Source organism: Manis javanica, chromosome 2 (genome assembly GCF_040802235.1).
Source record: "Manis javanica isolate MJ-LG chromosome 2, MJ_LKY, whole genome shotgun sequence".
Classification (NCBI taxonomy): Eukaryota; Metazoa; Chordata; class Mammalia; order Pholidota; family Manidae; genus Manis; species Manis javanica.
The window spans coordinates 21,669,483-21,691,728 of record NC_133157.1 but is presented as its reverse complement, the minus strand read 5'-3'; the positions used below and the strand labels follow the sequence as shown (position 1 = coordinate 21,691,728).

At 36.3% G+C, this 22,246-nt stretch overlaps 1 protein-coding gene across 2 annotated transcripts in view; it reads left to right on the top strand.

Annotated features, from left to right (window-relative positions):
* The window catches only part of MUSK (muscle associated receptor tyrosine kinase), an 88,153-nt gene that overhangs the window by 17,441 nt on the left and 48,466 nt on the right, over window positions 1-22,246 (top strand). The window contains exons 4-6 of one of the 2 annotated variants that reach the window (XM_073226350.1): window positions 1,186-1,313; window positions 2,653-2,794; window positions 19,962-19,991. In XM_073226350.1, coding sequence (XP_073082451.1) covers window positions 1,186-1,313; window positions 2,653-2,794; window positions 19,962-19,991 — 300 coding nt within the window. The remainder of the gene's footprint in view (window positions 1-1,185; window positions 1,314-2,652; window positions 2,795-19,961; window positions 19,992-22,246) is intronic. The other variant, XM_073226355.1, reaches the window with a different exon arrangement.

Below are 22,246 nucleotides of genomic sequence, written 5' to 3'. Positions count from 1 at the left end.
CTGACATTTTCCTATAACATATTTAAAGCCTGTCTTATATTTTTGCCACACGCAGGCTCATACCAACTCTAAATGGCAATGAATGTTTAGATTAAAAATCAGTAGACCATGCAGCCTTTGCAAATATCACTTACAACCACCATGAAACCATTCCTCTACACACACACACACACACACACACACACACACACACACACACACAATTACAGTGGAAGGGAAAACATCCTTATGCCATGCTCACCTCTGTCAAAGTAACAAATTGACTATGGTGCATGACCTAAAGAAATAAGATGCCTCCATTTCTCAGTAATCTCTCCTGCAAAGACAGCCCCCCCTTTTTTTTGTATCTATCACATAAGATTATAAAGGAAATAAATGTGGTTTTCATTATTTTATGAATGTTTCAAGTAGTAAAATAACTGGCATCCAAAAATTCTATACAAATTTAATAACTTCTTCTGAAAGCTTATTGTAGGAGAATAACAATTAGCTGACATTAGCTATTTCTTCTGAAAGAATTAAGAGTGTTTCACCAAACAGTAAATTACAAAAGTTTGCTTTGCTGAGTACTGTCATTCTAACTTGTATGACAGAATTTCTCTCATTGCTAAAGTAGTAACATCTGGTTAACTTTCTAGAGGATAAACGTATCTGATTCTTAATCCCCAAATCCAATAGTTGAATTAAGAGGAAAACTAAAGGAAAAGTAGGTCATAGCTCAGAACTGTATAAAAAATATAAACTTACAACAAAACTGTCTTTTCAAATGTTTTCATGTCTGTTAGTCTGATTTAAATAATGTTGAATTGTTCTGGTGACAGCTTGTTTTTATCAACTTTTAATTAACCACCTTTTAAAGTGAAGAATACTATAACTTCAAATTCCTACTATGTTTCATGAATTTGTTTTTAAGTAAGATATTAACATATCTTATTAATAATACAATTATTAGAATATTAATATTGTATGTTATTAATATATAATAAATATAAAACAGAAGTAACCTGAACTTTTAAAAATAATTTATCTTTGATAACCTCTAATAACCTGTCTTAGCCTTTGGTGAATTTTGTAATGTAATATATTATTCTTCCAGAAGATATTTAGATTAAATAGAAAGTTAATACCTCTAAGTTTAATACACCCATATTGTCTTTTTCATTTTAAATTTTTCTTCCCCCTTAGAACCTAAGATAACTCGTCCTCCCATAAATGTAAAAATAATAGAAGGACTAAAGGCAGTTCTACCATGTACTACCATGGGCAACCCCAAACCCTCAGTATCATGGATTAAGGGGGACAATGCTCTCAGGGTAAGTGATTTCTTATATAAAACACAATATGTATATACAACAGATTTTCAAATACAACAATCCTTTGCAAATTCAGTGACATGACTAAAAATTTCTAGCAAAATATTTTTTATGTATCCAACATTTTAACCAAACTTAACTCTTTCTGTTTCCGTATACACGAACTGCAATGCATTCCAGCTGTGGCTAGCTAGGAAAAAAGAGAAATGAAACCAGTCGTTCTTTTTAGGGATGGAAAAGGAGTGAAACAAAGGCAAAGCAGGAGTCTTTTTCTGTTGGTTGGTTGGTTGGTTGGTTGGCTAGTTAGTTGAATCTTTTACTGCTTACTATGGAATCTTTGAGACTTTGGAGAAATGAAAGACGGAACTAAAATTCAGGCATTAGCCCTGACAGTTTCTGGAAGGAGAGAGAGAAATGAGGTTTGGAAGAAAGGGAGCGAGGACACGCTGGAGTGAAGTCAGCGTGAAGACTTAAGGCTGGTGAACAAGCACCTTGACAAATACCTCAGCCACAAAGAGGAGTCAAATTAAACATGGATTATTCATGCATATCTTACACTGCGTCTTCATCTTTCACCTACATGTACTGGTAAATCGTAACACCGCCTCCTCACGGTCTCTTTGCATCCTTTCTCACCTCTGTGAACACCGTGAGGCCGCAGACATTGTGGTTTTCATTTACTGTGCTCGGAATATTCCACGAAGAATATACAGGTGTTGATATATGTCAATTAACTGAAATGGAGTCTAAAACTGATTAGCTCTGTTTTATTTAAAATAAAACACATAGTGTTGTTTACAGCAACCTATATAATTCTCCAATTTTGCTTTTGCCATAAATATTGATGTATTTCCTACAATGAAAATAAGGGTGGCTTTTTGTATGACATGAACTATAGAGTCCCAGAAAAGAAGATGGATGTAATATTTTAATTTCAAAGACCAATTTTTGTATTAATTGTAGAATTTTCCAATTTTTCCAAATACACATATCCCCCTAAGGATACTTTTATCTTGTGTGCTTTAAATAGGGTATTTCAAAGCGATGCTTTGAATTAAACAGACTTGAGTGTGACTTTCAGGAAATCAAAAAAGCCTTGGTGTCCCCATGTGATAAAAGAAAATAAAAATAAGCTATATTTTATGGGATCAGTGTTAAAACGACTTTAAGTGATCTTGTACTGTCTCATTTAATACTGTATGTTACACATAATAAAAGCCAAATAAATGTTCCAGTGATATTTTTGATGATAACACTGATGATGATGAGATGAAAAATGGCAAATAGGTGCTTGATAAAGCCATGGACATTTAAAAATGCATGTTCCTATCCCTGGCAGGAAAATTCCCGCATTGCAGTTCTTGAATCTGGGAGTTTAAGGATTCATAATGTGCAGAAGGAAGATGCTGGACATTATCGATGTGTGGCAAAAAACAGCCTCGGGATGGCATATTCTAAGCTGGTGAAGCTGGAAGTTGAGGGTAAGGAACTGCACCCCTCTCCCTAGAGTGTCACCAGAGGGCCTCACCTTCTGTGCTCTGAAGGCCGGACTTTGGCAGAGATGTACTTAGTCCAGTTCCCTCAACTGTCCCAGATATTAGGCCAGCAGGGCAAAGCTATGAGAAGAAGAATTAAAAAGAGAAAGAAGTTTTCACCAGTAGAGTAAGTGCACGATCCATCCACAATCACTGGCAATTTTGTCCAAAACAGACTAACTTCATTATAATACTAAAACAATAGGACATCATTTTACAACTTTGGCCTGGCTTGGGCAATTCTCCCTTGAATATAAATTTAAAACCATTCATTTAATCTTTCTCAGCATGTAGACCTGACTTTTAAAAAGAGATTTTAAAAAAAGAAGTAACATTTTTCAGATTGTATTGTTACAAAGGGTCGAGAGAAATAAAATACTGACTCAAATGTATAACCAAAAATTGTCCTAGTTTTATGAGGTCCACTGTCAAAATACTGTTCAGTTTTTATTATGTTCTTTAAAGTTCATCAGTTCAACCACTAGTGGTCTTCACTGAGAAATCAGAATCCAGAAAATTCTAGGTGTTCCTGTTCATTTGGCTGTCACATCCTTCTTGACCTAAAGTTGCGTCATATTTTTCTTAAAAATAGAAACCACCAGCACGCCTGTGCTAGGTAAACACACTAAGTGTAAACAAACCTCTTCCCAGTTCTTCCTGTTATAAAACTACAGTGTTAACCTCTGGCTCCCAGTTTTCTTATCCACGAAGTGGTGTTTGCTGTGAGCATTCAGTGAGGTCAGGTGTTGATAGTATTTAGCAGAGCATGTCTGATCCTTTGTAAACACTCAATAAATGTTGATTATAAGAATCATCACCTATTTTTCAGCTGTTCTCTTATCTGATTTAGTGGTTGGACTATCACACATCAGTACAAATTGTAGCTCAATCAGGGAAGACTTCAAGGGTTTGCCAGAGCTTATCTTGAATCCACCCTACTCTCTAAAGTCCAAAATCTATCCTTCCCTACCTCTTTTCCTTCTCAATCATACAGTCTTTCATTAGATCCTTTTAGATTATTTTTATTTCCTAGTTAGACCTTCCTTTCATTATGAGAATTAATGATCTCATTTTCCACATTTGCTTCTAATTGAGGTAACATTTTTATTATGTCATTGTATCAATTGCTCAAAAAATTTTTATTAATGCCCCATGAAAAAGAATGAGGTTGGTGGGAATAGTAGCTGTCAAATGTAAAAAAAGGTACGCTTTCAGCGTAGTTGCTATAGTTTAATATCTTCTAAATTGGTAATGCTAATTAAAGCTCAGTACACAATAAGCAGCTGATGTGACTTATTCAATGTAAAACAAACAAACATACAAACACACTGAGTCACACATTCAGACACACTGAATATCTGCCCGGATTCAGTGTCTCCTTGAACTATTTTAGGAATTATGCAGAAGGAATGTTACCCATCTGTATATAATATCACAAAGACCTTTCTCTTTAAGATATTAAGTATCACAAACTCTCTTTATTTTCATACTGTTGCTTAGGTTGCTGTCTTCAGAGATACTGAAATTATTTTGTTTAGCTTTGGCCTAGAGAAAATTAACAAAGTCTCAATTAGTTGGAGTCCAATTGCACAGTCTGGTCTTGCCATTTAATTTTCATCAAATATATCAGTAAGACCATATTATCATCCTTCTTCCTGTCATTTAAATGGTCATGCTCATTGCTTTAACACATAATATATGTAGAGGTTTTTATTAAACTTGTAGTGTTGAGAGCTCATAATGCCATTACTCTACCAGCAGGTAAGGTGATCATTTTAGCACATTTAGTCCCTATTAAAGTAGCCAGTGTATGTGAAAGTATGTGATGTGCTTAGCAGTTGCAGGTACATGATAAACATTTAATAAATGGCATCCACCATAATTAGTACTATGAGAACATTAAAAATTGCAGCAAATCTGTTTAGCTTCTCTTGAGGCTCTGAAAGTTTAGCTTCCACTTAAAGAAATAGTTGTGGCATTTCCACAAGATATAATGCAGACATGACCTACATAAAGGAAGGGCCAATTCATCGTACAACTCAGAACAGATGAAAAGCCAACTGAAAAGCACTTTGGAAACCCCCAGAGTGCCTGTAAACCCCTGGTAGCTTGGCAATGGTTGAGGGCTGAAGATGAAGTTGAGCCAAAGTCAGCTGGGTCACAAAGTAAAGCTCCCACTCTAGATTGCCACCCTCAGGCTGCTGGACCTCTGCGATGGCAATGCAAAGGTATTCTACCTTTCTGTCTTATCTTAAAAGGTTCAAACAGCGGCATACAAAATTACTGATGGAACATCTAATTCAAGCATGACTGAACGTGGATATCTTTCTGAAAGGATGAGCAGTGGGGATGGCTAACACTTTAAAATGCTAAGTGGTTTTCATGGATTATATTATTTAATCCTAACAGTCAGTGAGGAAGGTCCTATCACTGTGCCACTTTAGGGAACTGAGTAACAGAGGGGATAACCATCTCCCTCAAGGCCTCCCAGATAGAGGTGTCCAAGGGACGGAGAAATGCTGAATGCCCTCTGCGCTATTAAAGAACAGATAATCAGGTGTGACATTGCCAGGTGTCAGAAGGGGGTGTGTGGAAAGAAGCCAGAACTCTGTAAATGATGGAGAATGGGAGCTGACAAAACAGAAAGACAGGGGGTGTAAACAAATATTTCAGCAAATTTGGCAAAGAAAAGGGAAAAGTCAAAAAAGCGAGCGGCAGCTGGAGGTATATATGGTACATAGGTAATGTTACTTTGTAAGATGCTTTTAGAAAAACTGAAATGTTTAAAAAACATATTGAAAATCTTAAAACATGAATGAAGAGGAACCAAAAAGAAGGCCATTTGAACATGCAGGAAAGAGGCGATATTCAAGGGAATGTGGCATTTACAGTGGTGGAGTGATGTGGTGCTTAAAGCAGTGTATTCAGAGAATACGTGGAGTCATGAACTTTATATACAGGGTGGCCACATTGTCTCACTTTGCCCAGGACAGTTCTGCTTCACAGCTGTTGTCCTGGAATAATTATTAACAGGGTCCCCCTTTTACTTTCAAAAGTACCCAGGCTTTGCTGATAAATTATAGGATTGCTCTATTTAGCAAGAAGGAACTTCCTTCCCGTGATAGGAAGAAGGGAGAAACCAAGTGCATTCCAGTATAAATGAGTTAATGAGCTTGGTGCAATTGGAGAAAGCTCTGTTCTGATGGTCTCTATTTCCTCTAGGAAGTAGAAAGTAAGGTTATCTTCTGAAGATACCTCTGTAAAAGGGGACGGGGATGAGTAGAGTGGAAAGGTTTTAAAATAGCTATGGAAATGGGAGCGATGACTCACAAGGGATGTGAGGATTCCTGGGCACCATTAAGGTTTTAGTAGAGAATAGGACAGTGAACCTGGACTACATCATGTCCCTATTTTCAGGGGATCACCCACCAGTGTTCTTCAGAAATACAGGCATAAGTTCAGAAAAAGTAAAAAGTCAAATCCAAAGGCTTATACATAAGATGTAGGGTTGGAGTTTTGCCAGGAAGGAAACTAGCACAAAGGATTTGAGAATATTGAAAGAGAACGGTTAAATCAATGAATCATGGAATATTTATGTACTAAATATACAAACCTAGGATTACACACTCATAGCTCCTATAATACGACAGACAAGAAAATATGAAAAGCTCCCTGCTACAAACACCCAGAAATGCTGGGTTAGTTGTATAGCTCACAAGAATATAATGTAAATCTCCAAAGGCCAGGAAACAATAGGAATTGTAAAACAAGAACAGTGAACTCATGAGCTACAGTTCTGCCTTGTCCTGGAGGTAATGAGAAAGATGACTTCGAATATTGGTTTAAAGACTCATAAGGGACAGGAGACAAGGTCTGGGCCCTGTGAAGTGGAGGTTAGCATCGAGACCTTCATATAAAACAGAATCACAGAAGTGAAAAGATGGGCCAGAAAAATTCTATTCACTGGCATGGAAAGACAGTAAGAGGTCCTTGTAAGCAGACAGAGGCTCATCAGTCTCCTCCTGAATTCTAGGTATAAGGGAGCAAAACACAGGTCTTCTGTGAGTGAATATTCACCATTCAGGACTTTATCTCACACAGGTTTGATATTGAATTCACCCTACCAGCACTGTCTGGGAATTGCTGGCTGGAGAGGTTAACATAAAACTTGGTCCCAGTTCAAAATTTAACAGCAGAAAGCTGGAAAAGAAATACCTTACTCAGGCTACATGGGATTTTCATCATAAAGCCACACTGAGGCTGAGTTCACAATGCAAAATTACAGCCTCCATAGGAAACAACCTACCTTGAGTGAGTGAGCTGACATGATATACAAAGGGATCAAAACCCCAGGAAATTCAGCTGACCACACAATATAACAGAGACTCTAGAATAAATGTGTTTAAACAAAAGATACAAAATGAGCAAAGAGAAAACAAAAAAAAAATCCATGAAGAAGAAGAAAACCAGTTCTTACAGGAATGAAATATAATCTTAACAAATGAAAAACATGATCATAATTAAAATTAGTGTGTAATGGAATACTAGAGATGAAGAGATAATTTATGCATCAAAGTCAACTATTGGGAAAGAGGAAACTGAATTTAAGAAATAAATAAGGATATAATTAGAAATAGAGAAAATGTAAGAGAGGTGGTACTCAAAAGCATAATGACTGAGAACTTGACAAAATTAATTTAAAAAACTTAAATTTTCAAGTATGAGAGGTACACGAAGTCCCAATGAGTAAAAATAAACAGCAAATATATAAATAGTTCCACATCCAGATGCATCACTATGACACCAAAGACCAAGAGGTGATCTTAAATTACTGAAGAAAAGACAGACTACTTATAAAGGACAATTAGAATGACAGCGATAGAGAGGGTGGGGCAAAACCAGCCCTTTCAACTATCCTTATAATTTGATATAGCCTAGTGAAGGTTGTTTAGTTTTTGTTTTAAAAATCAAACTTTAAAATGTGTATAGATTTGTCTCAATAATTTAACTTCTGATAATTTCTCTAAAGGAATTAGTTACACAGTATCAGCTCAAGATTATCCCAAAGTGGTTTATAATAGTAAAATTTTTTAAAAATTAAAATTTGTCTCAATAGGAGACTGATAAAATATGTGATGAAATTCCATGTGGCCATGAAACAGAATGAGATTGATCTGTATGCATTCACTTCTAAAATTATCCACTGTATATGTGACTTGAATCTGTTCCCTATCTCTGAGCCTCACTTTCCTCATCTCTAAAATAGGGGTAAAAATGACACCTACCTGTTAGACTGTTGTGATGATTATATGAATTAATAAGGGCACACAGCAAACAGTATATAATTATTTGCTGTTTTTATCATTACTTAATTTATTTAATAAGTACTTACATAGTGTTTGCCATGTGCAAGGTATTATTCTATCTCTTTAGAAATATTAATGTGTTCATAAATGAAAAAGTAAGATAAAGAAGAGTATATTATATATTAGAATATATATATTAAACTGTTCATCATCATCATCTCTGCATGTAGAATTACATGGGGACTTAACTTCTTCTATATACTTTATATGGCTCTGTATATTTTGAACTTTTTCAGAGAGAACTGTATAATCAGGAAGAATTAAAATATGAATTATGCTTTGGAAATTATTTCTTCTAAACATTATACTATTTCAATAAAGTCACATCAACCTCTCCATTCTTCTGATATATTACTTTTGCAGCTCCGCAGCTCGGTTCTGCTCTAGGACAAACTCAGGATGGGAAGCTTTGTGGAAGGCAATTGAATCCCTATGTTGATTAGATAGATATTCACACCTGACAATTGGCTGAAGCGCTGGAGTTGAGAATGAGGTCCTGACAAACAGACAGGGAACATGCCATTTTCTCAGGGAAGAAATCAATCCATAAAAATAGTCAGTTTGAGACCTGCCAGAGGAAGTAAGGGAGTCACCTAGGCGGAGTGGGAATCGAAGGGGTCTAGGGAGCTGCAGCTGCTGGTGGACTCTCTCCCATCTGATTCTTCTTTCCTACTCACGGGCAGAAACCTGGAATTTATGATTCTATGGTTGCTTGGACCATCCAATGCTAAAATTCAATGTGGGTTCTGATTTCTCAGTGAAAATTTTCAATACTGGTTGGGTGTTATTGACTCATAAAGTAAAATGAAGCTAAGTTCCCACAGAACAGTGAGGCACTACTAGGAGGGAATTACATAGGTGCTCTGATTTGGCTTTGACAGGGGAGTCTCTGTGGCTTCCCAAATTGCACAGTCACCGGGACTGCACAAGAGTGGTCAGTCTCACAGCTGTGGAGCTCTTCCTCTGGAAAGGTTATCTCCTGTCTCAGGTATCCCTGTGACAATGGACTTCAGGATAGGTTTCATGGCAGGATGGTGTGAGGAGGCCCAGAGAAATCTATGTGTCATATTTCATAGACTGTAAGATGCTCATTTAAAAATATTTCACCATATTGGGGGTGAATTTCAGAGCCATTGGTTTCTTACAGTCACCCTTGGCTGATTTTTTGTTTCTTCATTGTGCATTTTAATATCTCTGAAATTGAGATTTGTCTTACTGGTCTCAAAGGCAATCACACCTATTTGTGGCCTCTGCCCTCTAGCTAAGATCATTCTTTAGCTCTCTCCATATACGCGAATGAATCTATAATGATAAAGCAAAGAGAAATCCATCATGCTGGCTCATAAAGATTTCCTTATATTCCCTGTGCTTGAGATAATGTCTTTCAATTAGCTCCCATGGACATGAAAGTAGCACGATTCCATGTAGCCCTTTCCCCCTAACAATTATATTTGCTATATATTAGTTTTGTTAGGCTGAGAACAGAGACCAAGTGGCTTGTCAGAGCCCTATGGAGGAGTTCTCCAGGTCAAGCGATGGTCATCTGTTTCTCCAATCTGCTTCATGCTCTCCTTTAGGTATATAGTAAGATCCAAAGGAAGATTCATACTGTTTACCTTATGTATCTTTACTGAAACAGTTTTCACCTGAGTACTCTAAAGGCCAGGAAGACAGACACACTCAGGGGCAGAGCAACAAGACAATAGAATGTAATCATTTGAGTGGTTCGAAGGCTATTTATTGAAGGAGATGCTGATTCATGGAGACCTTGGAGGACCTCTGAAGTGCAAGATTCTGATTTTACTTTCCTGTTTTTGACCAGAGGGGTATTCTCCCTTTAAAAAATGTGTTTAATAAACACTATATCATAGAAATTAGATGCTTTTAATATGTAATATAATTCTTGGTTTTATAGCTGGAAGGTCAATGTTACGAGTTTTTTAGTCACTGGGAAAGAACCATTTAAAACTTTACATGTACATAATTTCTTATATTTCCCTTATATTCTTACTTATTTCACTTACAGTTTTCGACTTAAATATTATGAAATGTTTTATTTATTTGGAGCTGAGTGTGGATCTTATTATATTCTGTGGCGATCACATTCAGACAATCCTGCTTTATGTATAGAATCTGGTTAAGCCTAGAATACTTGAGACTAGAATTCAAGTAGATGGATGTTGAAATATACTGGGCTCCCTGTTGACTGCATTTTCTATTATTACCTTGTTTACCCTGGGAGCTATAAGTCATTAAGGAAAAGACTGGCCAGAAGAGAAGCTGGAACCAAAGGAGGTCTCTCAGTCAGCAATCAGCATGGGACACGGAGGCTCGGCACTGTCCAGAGCTGCAGATGAGAGCTCTAGAGGCAGACCAGTATCAAGACCAAGATCAAGCAACCCTTCTAGATAGAGGGTTCCTGCCGACTTCCCTCGTGTTTAAACAATTCCTTGTTTGCAGGGCCCTCAAAAAGCAGAACCTGTCTCAGCACTTGGGAAAGGCATTTTGGGAAGTGAAAAGGGAAGATGAGCCATTTGGCAAATGTAATTGGCCTCCCTGCATGAGTCTCCATCATGTGATCACTTGTCACAGTACTTGGTGCTGTCAGTCAGTTTCTCTGCAGGCTGACAGACTTCACCATGTACATTTAGGGCTGACCTGGTCTATCAGAGATATTTCTTTCTCTCTCTCTCTTTCTCTCTATTTTTTTTTTTTTTTGCAGGCCTATGTGGTATATAAGACAACTAGTAGAATTCTAAAAGACAAAAACAAGTCATGTCATATTTATATATGTGATATGACAGAATCAAATGTCAATATGTCGATGTGAGGTCAGCCCTGTTTAGAAAACATTAGACTTCTGGCTGCCTTCTTTCCTAGAGATCAGATTTCTTTAATGCATCTAGAAAAGTGGAAGCAATCATGTAATGTTTACACAACATTTGATTTGCTCTTTCCTTTGTTTATGCTGCAGCTCTAAATATGACCAATGTCACAGAGAGAGGTATTTCCAACCCCAGTGTGTGCTGTGCTCTCAGTGATTGCACTTGTAATAAAATTTGCAGTGGTCCTGTGCCCGGTATCAATTCTACTTGTTTTGATGCCACTAACAGGTTTGACTTGCTGTCGTGAGTACACTGTGCATTTAAAAACCAAACAAAAGAATAAGGCATAAACCTTTGATACCTGGGGGCTAGCAGGGGGAGAAATTAAATCTGCATGATTCATGGGGTGCATGTTCCCTAAGAGTTTGACCCATTGATTTCCACTTTAGGGAATATTATGTTGCAGTCTCATCTAAAAAGTTCTATAGTATTTCAAGAAACAATGGTAAAGTGGTTCTTTAGTTGAAGAGTTGCCTGGAAAATTATCTAAGGAAAAAGAAGTTATAGTACGATTTTAGCCCTGAGCAGATAACAATATGAGTGAAAGAATAGGTAGGCCCTCTTTCACTGCAGATATGAAGAAAAATGTGTTTCAAAGACGTGTCTTAAATTACTTAAGATAATCAAATTATTTAATATAATGTTGACATTATATTATTTGAGATATAAAGTTATTGTGACCTGAAAATGCACACTGTAATGAGTAAGCTTTTATGTTCACTTTCAGGTATTAAAATGAGCTGCACAAGTTCAAATACATATACACAAAACAGGAAAAGTTCTCTCTCTCTCTAATGGCTAATTTATTCAACAAAGATTCCCTGAGTGATATTTCAGGCATTGTGAAAGACAGAGAAGGTCATACCTTCACTGGCTTAATTTCAAAATATAACTATTTTGAATCATGGGAGGATATCACAGAAAGCTATTAGAACTATATGGCAACACGGAATTTAAATAATATTACATTCAGTTATTTCCTTCAGAAACCAAAGACACAACTTTCAGATTTTAAGTAATATATGAACTTCCATGAATGATTAACTATACAAGGCATGATTTTGGGAGGGAACTTAATGTACTAGCTAATAACATGGCTCTGGAGTCTAGAGTAATCTGCCTGAGTTCAAATCCTGGTTCCATCACTGTGTAATGTCAGATCAGTTACTTAGTCTCTTTGTGCCTCAGTTTCCCTATCTACAAAATGAAGCTAATAATACTTTCTACCTCATAAATTCTAAAGGATAAACTTAGATGACATATTTAAAGCTCTTAGAAGAATGCTTGACACAGAGTAATCCCTCAAATAGTGGTTACCAATGTTAGTTCTAAGACTAATGTAACTTCTGTACAACAGAAGCAATGATTTAAGCACTTGTAAAGATAATTGTAGTTCTTTATTTGATGTGTCATCTTTATCTTTGAGGTAGAAAAAGTGAAATTCAATGGCAAAAACTAAATTTTATTTAAAATAGAGTTGATTTTTATTAGCTTTGGATCTATCACAAGAGTAACCATAGGATTTAAAGCCAGCATGGGCCCCAGAAGTCATAGCTCAATGCCTTATTTTGCAGATAATGAAAACTTGAGACCAGAAAAATCATTTCTTTGCCCGGGTTAGCAAGGAGCTTGGATGCCTCCATTCCTAAGCCAGGACATCTTCCATTAGCCTATCTTGAGTCTTTCCTTTCTCTAGATTTATTATCAGGACCCTGGATTGTTCAATTAACATCATATAGACCTGGGGGTTAATCCTGACTCTGCACTTACTGGTTTTGTGAGGCTGGATAATTTAATTAATCTCTGCAAGTCTATTTCCTCATTTGTGAAATGGGGTCATTATTCCTTAGCATGTAGAGTCCTTAAAGTGGACAGCATATTTAGAGCATCTACAGGGTAGCTTTTTGAACATTCTGGCTTTTGTTGGTATTGTCATCTGTTGTTTGCATTGCTATAAAGCTGGATGACTTCCACAGAGAGAATGTTGCTGTCTAGGCTTCTCAAATTTCATAAATAGAATGTCAACATTACCAAATGCTCTTCTGTTTCCAAAGAACATAAATCTACCCTCAATCAGCAATGCTTTGTATCTGCATTCTTGGATTAGAGATTATAACTTGACAAGTGATGTTAGGAAGCTTACCTCAGGAGCACTATGAAGATGTGCCTTTCCTGGTAAACTGGAGAGGGGCTGTTTGGAGTCAGCTTGTCCAAAACCCAACATAACAACATGAAAGTCAAAGCAGCCTCAATACATATCCTGAGTTTACATCGTATTTTACTCACTACAGAAAGAGCTGTTTTCCAGAAATCTTGTTAGAAATACTGATCATTCTGAAGTAAACCTTAAGTGAGAAATTTAAAAAATTGTGCCTGTGGGAAAAAATGGTCTCTCCTGAGAAACTGGCATTTTTTTTTGTTTCAAATAGTGAAAACTGTACTTTCTTTCACCTTATTTTTTGCCTTACTTGGCATATACCTCAGAATTCATTCTGAAGCTGAGTCATAGTATCTGTTATACTAAACTGACAAGAACTCTCCTTTTCCCTGAAACTAGTGTGTTGTTATTTCATTTAATGTATTGTCCCATCCTTGATTATTCACTTTGAAACCTCTATGGAAATAATGAAGCTGATGGATTAATGGAACTCTCCCTCTAAGTTTGTGGTTCTCAAATACCAGTATACACCAGAAGCATCTGCAGATCTTATTAAAAGTCACAGCTCTAGGATTCCTCAGAGAATCAGATCTGATGGGTCTTGGTAGGGCCTTTTAACAATATCCCAAATGATCCTTATGTAAGTAGTCCATTGAACCACACTTTGAGAAACACTGACTTGAGGATTTCTACTTGGACTGCCTTTATGCCAGATGAAGCTAAAGTCTTAAGAAGAAAGTTAACTTATCCATAATTAGTAGATAAAGATTGGGATAGCTTCAAATTTATTCATTGTTGAATGCCTACTATATCCCATATAATGAGTTATTCCTAAAGACACAGAGATAAATAAGACATGGTTCATTTCTTGACAAGTTTTCAAATTTAGTGAGGAAGATGGATGTGCAAGCAAGAAATTATAATAATCACAGTTCAATATAATTGCAATGATTGAAGTTTGTGTAGAATACATACACAGGACAGGGGAGATGGTGTGATAGGTAAGGAAGGCTTCAGAGAGGTGAGGTCCAACAGGGCTTTGATGGATGAATAGCAGCTCATGCTACAGGTCGTATCACAGTGAAGGAAGGGAAAACGCAGATTTATCATACAAGCATAGGCTGACACTGACTCATAACCAAGAAGTAAAAGATAAACTAGAGAGTTTAGGACAGTATGTGTTAGTGGTGCTATAAAAACCAGAATGAGCTACAATTTGACTCACAGGCTAACACTGGGATTATACTACATGCTGTTCTTTCCTGGACTTGATTTTTAAATGGGTATATCTCTACCATCTTGTCATCTTGGGAACCTACAGTTTGAGTACTTACACGTCCTATTTGGACATCAGAATCCCATCTCAAAAGCCACAGAAATGTTCCAAATCCAAGCTACTTTAGACAACCAGGATACTAAGATTAAGGTTAAGATTCAGATTATGGCTCCTTCTTTTTCTTTTCCCAGCTAAAATTCTGGTTAGCTAAAAAAATACAAACTTTAAAATTAAAAAACTTCTGGTTCTTAATAAACTTAAGCTTCTTTGCTATCAGAAGTCAGATATCTTTCTTTTCATGAGATTAGGTAAATATATATATATATATATATATATATATATATATATATATAATTTAAAAGTAAACTAAGATTTTGATAAATGTACCATGGTTGTGTAAGATGCTAACATTAGAGGAAGTTGAGTGAAGGGTGCTTGAAAACTGTCTATTCTAACTTTGTAACCCTTCTATAAATCTAAAGTTATTTCAAACTAAAAACCTTTTAGAAGAGTAAACGAAGAAAGGCTTCTGTCCTGGTGATTAAGCAGTTTAGCATCTCTTCCCATTAAAACCAGAAAATATCATAATTTTTAAAGAATGAAAAAAGTGAATGGGAACCAAAGTCCAACTTCTGTATTGGTTTATAGTTAACCCCCTAATATATTTTCAGAACTATTTTAACAAAAATATTCTTAAGAGTTGCTCTATCTATGTCCAGGACTGAAAGAAAAACAACTTAACTTCATGTGGCTCTTGTTGGATTTACTTGGTAAACACTTCTTGTTCATAGTCATTATTCACAGGCCACAGAAACCTTCCCAGCCCAAGGCGCTTTAGAGAAGCGTGATGTCACAGAGGCGAGCAAGTCTTACATGGAGGACTTGGAGAAGACTCACTGTTTGGGGGGTGCTGTGTATGTTTCTAAGGGAGCTTGCATTCCAGTTCCTTCAGAGATGGAGTCACGTAGATCAGCCCCCTCATGCATTGCTCTGCATCAAAGGGGAGAAATGTATAAACAGTGGCAATACCCAGGATCGGGTTTCTTTGCTTTAGTTACAAGAAGCCAGGAAAGGAAAAGCAGGTATTTACTTGGGTTTATCATTATTATTGTCAGGTTTTCTTTCAATGATTGGAAAACAAAAGAGCCTGTTCAGAAACAAAGTACCACAGAGCTTCAATGGGATTACTTTTCAACTACCCCCTAGCCAGTTTTGGTTTATAAAATAAATAAAACAATTAAACTGACCCTTTTTGTTCTTTGTGGGGCTCATCTGTAACAGGTGTCTTTGACTTCATAATTCTTAAAATATAATGCTAGCTGAGACAAAATGTAGCCTGGAAGAACAGTCAAATAATCTAGTATTGATTAGCATTCATGTTTTAATAATAGGATCTGAAGAGCGGATTTCTATTTCTACAAAGTGATTCCTCTCAGATAATTGAGGAATGGATTTAAGTACATGCTTCTAATGCCTACAAAAAGGGTGCTCAATAGGCGCAATTCCTGGGATGCAGCCAGCTAAGGCAGATTGACAGTTTAAAGTAAAATAATAAAATAACCATCTTCTTTTGAAGTCAGGTAGAGGGCTTTTACCAGTCAGGAAGATGCCATAGAGATAGAAATAGCTCTAGGAAGGAAGGGAGGGAGGGAGGAAGGGACAGAGGAAGGGCAAGGGAGGAGACCTAGCTTCAAAATTAGCCTCCAATACTTTCTAGCTATGTGTTAGTTGCTATATTAAATACTTTGTACAAGTTATTTCATTTAATCTTCTCCATAATTCTGTGAGTTGAAGATGATATCTACATGTTCTGCATGAAGAAACTGAAGTTCAGAAAGTTGAGGAACAGCCCAGATCAAACTGCTCCTAAGCATTAGAGTGAGGATTCTAACCAGATATTCCTGCCTGGGTAGTTGTCGAGGTATTATATATGACTGCAAGGAAATGATCCTATTAATATGGCTTGATTTCCCAAAAGCCCAAGAATAGTGTTCTTAAAGTACCAGATGGTCAGAGATTTTTTAAGCTATTGCCCATGAAGAAAATTATAAACAATGCCATCCTACAAAGTGCAAAGAATGCATATTTCATGAGCCTCCCTTGAGACTCCAGCTCTAGGTAGCCAAACTCCTATCATCTTGGCCCTCCTCACTCTTCCAGCCAAAGGACCAGAAAGCACCCCACGGTTCTGCCTGTTTTCTCTTCTGGGTTTGTTTCTTTCTCTCCACAGTGTCTACACAACCTGTATGATGTTACTTTCTCTCCTATGCAGCAATACATTTCCCCTCCAAATTTCTTCCCCAACCAACTAGTAAGGTGATTTAAGTAGGAAAAACTTAATTTATCTTTCTTAGAAATCAAACCATATTCACACACATACATATTCACATTCACATTCTAACTTGGGGAGATAGGCCCTTATGAGAACAAGTATAAAGACAAGTGTTGGATAGCCATGATCGTCAATGGAATCAATGATCTAACTCTATTATTATATGAATGCAAATGAAAACTTGTACAAATTTATATTAATAGAGGTAGAGTATTTAGAAAGAGTCCTGTTCTTTGAATTTGTAAGACTCTACATGTGTGCTTGAGTTTCAGTTCTGGGTGCCACAAGATAAAGAGGATACATCAAGATAGGAGCATTAAGTTCAAAACTGAGCGATCAGAATGGTGAACTGAGACTGACAACCTTGGGAAAATGAAACTATTTGATGGATTTCTTTCTTCATTTTTGTCCAGTAGAAATGAGGTCTTTTGGTCGTAATTATAAAGAGACTGGCGTTGGTCTGATTTAGAACATACTCTTTTTTATTTTTTAGCAGAGTTGTTTAAAATGGGTTGTTATGACAGTACTAAGTTCCCCATAAGCCAAAATATTCAAGAAAATGATGGGTATACTATTTAGCTTGGATGTTGATCTTATCTCAGATTATTCCAATAAATCTCTGACTCTCTAAACATCCTACTGAACAATCCCAAGAAAGCAGGGAAGGAAAATTGGTAAATGGTAAAACAGTAAGTTCAGAAGTCAAGAGAATCCTAGTAGGCTAGATAGCTGAATAATGGAACAACCAGGAGTACAGTCTGATCTTGAAATGATAAAATACACCTCACACACTAAATGAGTGTACTTAAGCTTAAGTAGCTTTTGCTGATCATTCTCCCAGAATTTTCTCTAACTTAAAGTAATCTCAATTGTGTGTGCATGTATGTGAATGTGTGCACATATGTGTTTATTAACATATAAGCATATATAAATATGTATGTACAAATATGTACATTTGCATTTGTGTGTAGAGAGATATTTTGAGGGTCTATATATGAAGATAAAATTTCTGGGAGAAATTCTAGGTCTCCCCCCTAGGAAATTGGCAAATCTTAGACATTCTTTTCTTCTTTTGAAAGAGTGCAGGAAATGGGCATATTCTTTCAAAACTTCACACTGCTTCCAATTGCAAACACATCAAGCAAAATGAACAATAGTAGTGATAACAAAATAACAACGAAGTGGAAAACAGCAAAGGAAAGCCAGCATTGCCCTCAGGCTATTCTCCCAAGTATACAGTCCAGGAAAAGATCACTGGAGATGCAGGATTTACCTGCACTTGCTCCAAACCCGGAAAAAAGCGGTATAACAGAAAAGAACAGTGAGTGAATAGGACACTCAAAACTTCCTGAGGCCGTTCCACCCTAGTGGGATGAAATTTTAGAGCTATTGCATCCAGGGAAGAAAAGACACTTAGTATTCCCATAGGAGTCCCAAGCCCATCTCAGCCCCTCATATATAGGTACTCAGCTGGTGAACATAGAATTAAATAAGATTTTTTTCCAAGTTTGGAAATAAGCACCAATTGTGCTGAAGAACTAGAAAGACATACCCAACCCCAAAGCATTCAGATGAAAATTTTCAGGCCCAATATTCCCAACCATGGACCTTCGTTTATTTCTTCAGATTAAATTAAGGTTTCTGTTACAAAACAGGGAATCTCTCCAGCCTTAGGTGCTCAGATGACCAGTTTTAAGTATGGAAAGAAACTTCTATTTATCTGATAACTAGACTTTACCAGGCACTGTCAGGGATGTTATAAAAAAAATGATTTTTTTGTTGAGAGGTACATTTGACAAACAAGATTTAATTCTTCTTTTAATCATAAATGTATTCAGTTTGGAAATTTTAAGTAGTCTTTGACCTTGATACTTAGAAAAATAAAACAAGAATGTGTCACTAACCTGGTTGGTGGACATAGGAAAAATTCAGAGTAAAACCTAATGGGGAAATTCTAAGTTCACTTAAATTTAAGAGGATTGGGTGCTAAGTGTAAAAACGTTAAGTGAAAAAAAAGTTGGGTGCTAAGCCTTCTCACTATGATGCTAGATTAGAATAGAAGATGATGTCTGATAAATGGAGTGGAATTTTGGCTCTGCTCTCATGCAGCGAATCTCTGAGTCTCAGATTCCTTGTCTGGAAAATGGGCTGAATAATATCAGTTATGTACAATCACAGGGATTTGGCCAGGGTTAAACAAGATCATACACAATGTGTTTCTATAGTCTGTTTAGAACTATGCAAATGTATTCTTAAGGTATTTATACTTATAAACAAATGTTGCAGTTGACTGATCACTAATTCCAAGGAAATCTAAATTGACATGAGAAAATAAACCGTCAGGAAAGAAAAGTTGAGCTCCATGTGGGAGCTATGTCTAATATGGTTACATTAAACATTTTGGAATGTTAGTTGTCTCTTTTCTAGGCTTATAAAAAATTTGTAAATTCTCAATTCTGTATACCCAATTTAAACATTTCCACATCTTTCTTTGTAGCTTGCTTCACTGGTAGGTTCCTAGAAGATGATTTGCTTCTCTGCCCTGAGAAGCCTCTGGGAGTTGATCCAGGGGAGAGAATCTCTGTTGGTGGTAGGCCGTGTTCTGCAGAAACCCCCTAATCCCTGTTTACCGCAACATGAGTCTATTGCCATGGAAATGATAGCTGAGATCCCAGATTCAACATCACTGACTTCACAGCAGGGCCTCGTAAAAGGCGAAGCCAAACTAACAAGGGGAAACACAATTTATCAGAATAGTAGATGGTCTGTTGCCTTGAAAGAAAGGGTAATTGTCCACATTAAAATAAAAAATGCATGAACAAGCTTTGTTGGGTATGCTGCAGCTTATTTTCTATGTAGTATTGCCTGACGGAAAGTAAGAATTTGAAACTTTATATCATTTAACAGTTTGCTTTTAAAAAGTCAGCAGTTTCCCTGGATTGCATTTGTTTCTTATTGAAATAAGAAACAAGCAGATTCTAATTAATCTTGTTGCTCAACTGATGTTTCTGTGGTCAAAATTTCCCTTTTCATGATGTGTTGTTTTTGTTTGTGTGTTTATTATGTGTGCGTTTGTCTTATCATTTCTATTAATAGAAGAAACTGAACCCGAGCAAGATACTAAAGGTATTTTTTTTATTTCTGAAGGTGTTTTTTTCTTTCTGCATTGCTTCTTTTTAAATGTATGGTTCTGTTCAATTGTTTACTTTTGCTGACTTCATGAACAACTGTAAATGCCATTATTTTGTTAGGAAATAAATGACATATGGGAAACAGTAAGTCAGCATTTAACAGAATGTTACTAGATGGGCTGCTTTATTGTATACTTATTGACCATTAGCTTTTACCAAGAAAGGAGTGAGTCAACAGATATGTTTAAACTAGACGTTCCAAACTCTGAAAGTGCAAGAAAAAAAAAAAACCAAAATGAAATGACATAAATCAGCATGAGAACATAAATCTCACACAGACTGGAATAGCAAGTTACTCTGACTAAAAGCCTTTTTTAAAAAACTGAAGTATAGTTGATATACCATCTTATATTGGTTTCAAGTATATAACACAGTGGTTCAACAGTCACCCATATTATTAAATCCTCACCCCCACTAGTGCAGTTACTCTCTATAAACACAGGAAGATCTCACAGAATCATTGGCTATCTTCTCCATGCTGTACTACCATTCCCAGAACCAACTTCTAAAAGCTATTTTTTTGTGCGGAGGGGAGAGGAGTTACAATTTTTGGAGAAATGTAAAAATATCAAGGTGTCAGCTTAGGGTTTTTTGTTATTACTTTAAAAGGATAGATATTATGCAATTGCTCCAAACCAAAGCACATCAACCCAAATTTAATTTTAATGGCACAAAGATACATGTTTAGTGGAATATGTTTAGAGCAAACCTTACTGTAGAACAAGAGTTTTCCCTCCAAGAAAGCACCTTCCATTCTGATTTAACACTCAATTTTATACTGTTCTAACCTAAACTTCTATACTTTTGAATAAAATTCACAAGTCCTCATATAATACAATTTGTCTTCAAGAATAAACTTCAGGCTAGTTATTGTTTGAAGCAGGTGAAACAGCACCTCCATATCTTAATATCTCAAATATGGTATTTGAGATGTTTTCCTATTTCTAAACCTTAGGCTGCTTACAATTAAATTTAGATAAAATCATTTCACCTGCTCCTGGGTTATTTTGTTTTTCTTTTCAGTTTTAGTTTTCGTTTGTTTTTAGTTTACTCCTATTGGTCTTTGTTGGTTGAATCAAGTAACCTAAAAAACCTCCTTACGGAAAGGTAGAAAATACTAAAGAAAGAAAAGAACAAGAGAAAATAAAACCTATGAGAGCTCATTGTGTCCTTTGAAATAACTGCTCAGTAATAGAATTTATAAGGAAAGTATTCCTCTGGTCCTACTCCCTTACCAAGAACAGAGAGGTAATTCATCGTCAGCCAAACTGCTCATTAATTTCAGGACTTAATCTAGGCCCCCTGCCCATTTAGGCTTTCCATTACACCACCAGTATAATTTCAGAAAGAATAATAGCTCTACCTCCATATTACAAATTCAGATTACCCCTTCAAATGACAATCAATCATAAAACTTATTATGTATCTGAAGGTACTTTGAAAAATGACAGAGAGAGAGAATGAGAATATAATATGGTTATGTTGTAAAGGACTTTGGAATCTCTGGCTGCTGAAGCCCACTCTTGAATGTAGGGTTCTCAACCTGGAGGTAGCATTATAAACTTACCCAAGGGGACTTAAAGCCCAGAACTCATGATTAGATATCATGAGAGAAAACCCAGGGATAAATAGATAGCCCAGGTCTATGTTCCAGGTTGCAGATGAACAATAACTTCCTTGCCCACGGGAAAGAGCTCACAGCAATTTGGAAAATGATGGGTAAGAAAATCTATAGAAAAGTGAGATTAATAACTTTTTTCTTTAAAAATTCACATTAAAACATTGTAAACATATTCCAGATTACTAAGTAATGTGAGGTCCCCTCTATTAAGCAGCTTATTTATGTATCAAAAACACTTTCATATTGTCTTTCGTGCAAATACATGCAAAATAGAGAGATTCAATGGACATTTTACTTGATGTGGAACATATCATATTGCTTTTAAAACCTGATGACCTAGAATACATTTTCAGTTTGTGGCTACCAGTAAAAGAACAGGAGCTTATTACTGAACTACATCTAAGCTTATTACTACAGGTGCCTGATTATCCATGGAGATCAATCTGGCATTTATTTTTAATTGCAACTGGCTCTACTGTTTTCATTTTGACCAATGTGGTGGATTTCTTTCACCACCCTTTCACCTTTAATGCTTGGAACTAGTAACAAATACAGACTGGTATAAAAAT